The sequence below is a fragment of the Cinclus cinclus genome, unplaced genomic scaffold (assembly GCF_963662255.1).
Source record: "Cinclus cinclus unplaced genomic scaffold, bCinCin1.1 SCAFFOLD_32, whole genome shotgun sequence".
Lineage (NCBI taxonomy): Eukaryota > Metazoa > Chordata > Aves > Passeriformes > Cinclidae > Cinclus > Cinclus cinclus.
This window is the reverse complement of record NW_026912098.1, coordinates 1,568,807-1,573,288: the sequence shown is the minus strand read 5'-3', so window position 1 is coordinate 1,573,288 and position 4,482 is coordinate 1,568,807. Positions and strand designations below refer to the sequence as shown.

The 4,482-nt window shown below is 53.4% G+C and overlaps 1 protein-coding gene across 1 annotated transcript; it reads right to left on the bottom strand.

The window, feature by feature from the left end:
• Positions 1 to 2,687: 2,687 nt before the first annotated feature.
• On the bottom strand, positions 2,688 to 3,620 carry LOC134057280 (olfactory receptor 14J1-like). The gene has a single exon (XM_062514275.1). It carries the CDS (start codon positions 3,618 to 3,620, stop codon positions 2,688 to 2,690), a length of 933 nt encoding a protein of 310 aa, XP_062370259.1.
• Positions 3,621 to 4,482: the final 862 nt, after the last annotated feature.

The window sequence follows — 4,482 nt, the reverse complement described above, 5'->3', positions numbered from 1 at the left end:
ACAAACGCTGAGCCAAAGGGTGAGGATGGAAAGAGGGGCTGATCTGGGAGGGACCCAGCAGGGTCCTGGAGTCCAGGCCCCGGCCCTGCACACACAGCCCAACAAGGTGAGGCTGTGCATCCCTGGGAGAGGTGTCCAAAGGCTCCTGGAGCTGTGGCAGCTTGGCAGCTGTGAGCATTCCCTAGGGAGCCTGGTCAGTGATGGAGGGTGGAAGGGAAGGGAAGGGAAGGGAAGGGAAGGGAAGGGAAGGGAAGGGAAGGGAAGGGAAGGGAAGGGAAGGGAAGGGAAGGGAAGGGAAGGGAAGGGAAGGGAAGGGAAGGGAAGGGAAGGGAAGGGAAGGGAAGGGAAGGGAAGGGAAGGGAAGGGAAGGGAAGGGAAGGGAAGGGAAGGGAAGGGAAGGGAAGGGAAGGGAAGGGAAGGGAAGGGAAGGGAAGGGAAGGGAAGGGAAGGGAAGGGAAGGGAAGGGAAGGGAAGGGAAGGGAAGGGAAGGGAAGGGAAGGGAAGGGAAGGGAAGGGAAGGGAAGGGAAGGGAAGGGAAGGGAAGGGGCAGTCCTGATCCCAGAATCCTGGATCTGGTCCTTACCAGCAGCTGGAGCCTGAAATGTGGTGTTTTCTGGCTCCTCCACTGCCCCCGATCCCGAAATTTCCCAGTGTCATCACACCCCATGTCTAGCAATTTTCATTCCCAAACAGACAAAATCTGGCCATTTCCAGGCACCAGCACTGCCCAGCTCTGGTAATTTGTGGGTGCCAGGACTCCAGATGCAGCAGATTGCTGGCCATGGCAGAGCCCAAGTCTGGCATTTGCCAGCACTGGTGCTGCCCAGATCCCTCCATTTCCTGCTGCAGGGGCACTCGAGGGGTCAGACTGAGGAGCAGGAAAGGTGACCCTGTGCCGGGAGCTTTTCTTGGCTGGAGCAAAGGCTCAGCACGCAAAGACTTTCCTGGCACTGTGCCCTGGGCCAGCAGGGATTGTGCCGCTGGAGCCGGGTCCCAATTTCTTCTCTCAGGCAGCTTTAGGACACAGAACATGGAGGAGGCAGAGCTGACTCTCAGCTTTCTGGAGTCCTCTGTAAGAATCCTGTGTCTGAAGCACCCTGGGAACAGGGTTTCTGTGCCAGGGGTGGGCAATTCAGAGCCCTTTTCTCCCCCATGGGCTGAAGGTGTGGCACTTGTCATTTCCAAGGGACATAGAGGAACAGTTTGAGATAAAATCATTAGAAAGGGTGATTCTATGATAAATGCAAGCACAATTAGGATATTCACTTATGTGGCATGACCAGAGAACAACTGGAGGAGGAAATCTGGGAGCAGTGGGAAAGCCATAAAAAAATATGGTCTAGTGAGGAGATGTCCTTAGACATGGCCATTTAAACAGGAGTGGTGGAAACACCCAAATGGAGAGGGACATGAAATAATAGACAGCATAGTGGTAACACAGGTAGAGGGGAAGAGCAGGATTTCTTCTCCTGCCATCAGTACACATCCAGGAAATTTCTGTTCTCTCCTGGTGGGAAAACTTGGAGATTTCTTCAAGTACTCAAATGCCCCAGCTAGTGAGATGTGCTCGTGCACCTTGCAAGCATCAGGTTGCCTATAGTTCCAGAGGGCTCATGTCCCATAAATATCTGCTCTGACCCATTTCAAAATTGGGAGCAGCATTGTCCAGGGATCGTCAGGAAGCTGAGGTTAGAAGGGACGTCAGCAAATCTGCTGCCCAAGCTGTCAGAAACGGGGTCAGACCAAGTGGTCCAAGCCTTGATTTGGTCAGAATTTGAAAATCCCAAAGGACAGAGACAGGGCAGAATCTCAGAACTTGTGTGCGTCCATGGGAACAAAGGTTTTCCACATGTCCTTTGTGATCTCCCCTCATTCTCCTTGCCTGGAATAAGAAATGACTGCACATCTGGACCCAGAGGTTTATGTGGAATGGTTCCACATCCAGCATGTTTGCAGTTGTGTCCCCCCAGGATCAGTTTGGGCCCAGTCCTGTTTAACATATTTATTTATGATCCAGAGTAGGGAATTGAGTGCAGCATCAGCAAATGTGCAGATGGCACCAAGCTGGGTGTGAGTGTGGATGTGCTGGAGGGCAGGAGAGCTCTGCAGAGGGACCTGGACAGGCTGGATCCAGGGCACAAATCCAACAGGGTGAGGTTTAACAAGACCAAGAGCAGGGTCCTGCACATTGGCCACAACAACCCCTGCAGTGCTCCAGGCTGGGGACAGAGTGGCTGGAGAGGGGCCAGGCAGAAAGGGACCTGGGGGCAGTGATGGACAGCAGGGTGGACATGAGCCAGCAGTGTGCCCAGGTGGGCCCCTGGCACCTGGCCTGGATCAGGAATGGTGTGGCCAGCTGTGCCATCACTGATCTGTCCCCAGCTCTGCACACAGACATTGCTGCTTCTGCTCCAGAGGAGGGAATACAAGGAGCATCTGCCATGAAAAGACTTTTTGCATATCCTTTATTTCATTTAAAATGATCAAGAGCACAGCTCTGCATTGACACAATCTGTGTGTCACAGTAAATGTGGAGAGGAAAAAAGGAGAGATGGCAGAAACAATGGGCTTGGTTTATAGACAATATTAAAAACTGAAAACACAGATAAAAAACAGGGAAAAAAATCCAAAGAGAACTAGCAAAGATTACTTTTATTACATGAGCTATGCAGAAATTTGCTACAACTTTAATGCTTCTTAAATTGTCCAGTCATCAGTGCCCACAGTGCAGCCTTGAGCTCCTGGTTCCTCAGGCTGTAGATGAGGGGGTTCAGAGCTGGCGGCACCACTGAGTACAGAACTGACAGGGCCAGATCCAGGGATGGGGAGGAGATGGAGGGGGGCTTCAGGTAGGCAAACACTGCTGTGCAGATGAACAGAGAGACCACGGCCAGGTGAGGGAGGCAGGTGGAAAAGGCTTTGTGCCGTCCCTGCTCAGAGGGGATCCTCAGCACAGCCCTGAAGATCTGCACATAGGAGAAAACAATGAACACAAAACAACCAAATACCAAACAACTACTTACAGCAATGAGCCCAAGTTCCCTGAGGTAGGAGTGTGAGCAGGAGAGTTTGAGGATCTGAGGGATTTCACAGAAGAACTGGCCCAGGGCATTGCCCTGGCACAGGGGCAGGGAAAATGTATTGGCTGTGTGCAGCAGGGAATAGAGAAAGGCACTGGCCCAGGCAGCTGCTGCCATGTGGGCACAAGCTCTGCTGCCCAGGAGGGTCCCGTAGTGCAGGGGTTTGCAGATGGACACGTAGCGGTCGTAGCTCATGATGGTCAGGAGGGAAAGCTCTGCTGAGATGAAGAACACAAAGAAAAACACCTGAGCAGCACATGAAGAGTAGGAGATGTTGTTGGTGTGCCAGAGGGAATTGTGCATGGCTTTGGGGACAGTGGTGCAGATGGAGCCCAGGTCAGTGAGGGCCAGGTTGAGCAGGAAGAAGAGCATGGGGGTGTGCAGGTGGTGGCCGCAGGCTACGGCGCTGATGATGAGGCCGTTGGCCAGGAGGGCAGCCAGGGAGATGCCCAGGAAGAGGCAGAAGTGCAGGAGCTGCAGCTGCCGCGTGTCTGCCAATGCCAGCAGGAGGAAGTGCCTGATGGAGCTGCTGTTGGACATTTGCTGTTTCTTGGCATGGGGATCTGTAAGAACAGTAATCATGGAATAGTTTGGTTTGGAGATGACTTGAAATATCCCAGCCCAGCTTGGTGTCACTTTCCCCCCACTGCCTGCCCAGGGCTCTGCTGCCTGGAGCTCTCCCTGCCAGCTGCTGCTTCCCTGTGCCCAGGGCTGGGCCCTGCCAGTGCTGCCAGAGCCCAGCCCAGCCCTGGGGGCTCAGCTCTGCCCTGCAGACCCCTCCCAGCACAGGGCACTGCCAGGGCCAGCTCTGCCTCTGCAGGCTCTGATGCCAAAGTCAGAGCAACCCTGAGGAGGTTGGAAAAGCAACACTGATGGTGCCTGTAAGGGACCGTCTGCTGATTTCTTTCTTTGCCTGGTTTATTCAGACCTGAGAGAAATTGTTTTTATTGTTCTCAACCTGAACAGACATATGAATATCAATGTTCAATTTTCCATCTACGTGACCCTGAGCAGTAGATTATAAAATCAGGATTTTCCCTTTTATGCAGCCCCTGACTTGCTGTGCTCCCTTTATAATCTATTGGAAATGTTCTGTAGTTAAATGTCGTGCTGGAGTCAGTCCTAATCAATGCACCATCCTCACCACTCAAGGAGAACACTTCCAAGTCTCACCAGCTGTCTCCCTCCACCCAGACCTTGTCCCCCAGTGCTGGCAGCAGCTCCCAGGGCTGGCTGAGAGCTGTCCCTGGCAGGCAGCAGAGTCCCTGCCCAGCACAGCACCCTGGGCTGCAGGACCCTGCTCTGCAGGACAGCCCTGGGCACCCCTGGCTGCTCTACAGGAGAGAGAATCAGAGAATGTACTCACAGAGTCTGTGGGCATTGGGATGTTCCAGCTTTAGGA

Coding starts and splice junctions, on each gene's coding strand:
- LOC134057280 (XM_062514275.1), bottom strand. CDS start 3,620: ATGTCCAACAGCAGCTCCATCAGGCACTTCCTCCTGCTGGCATTGGCA.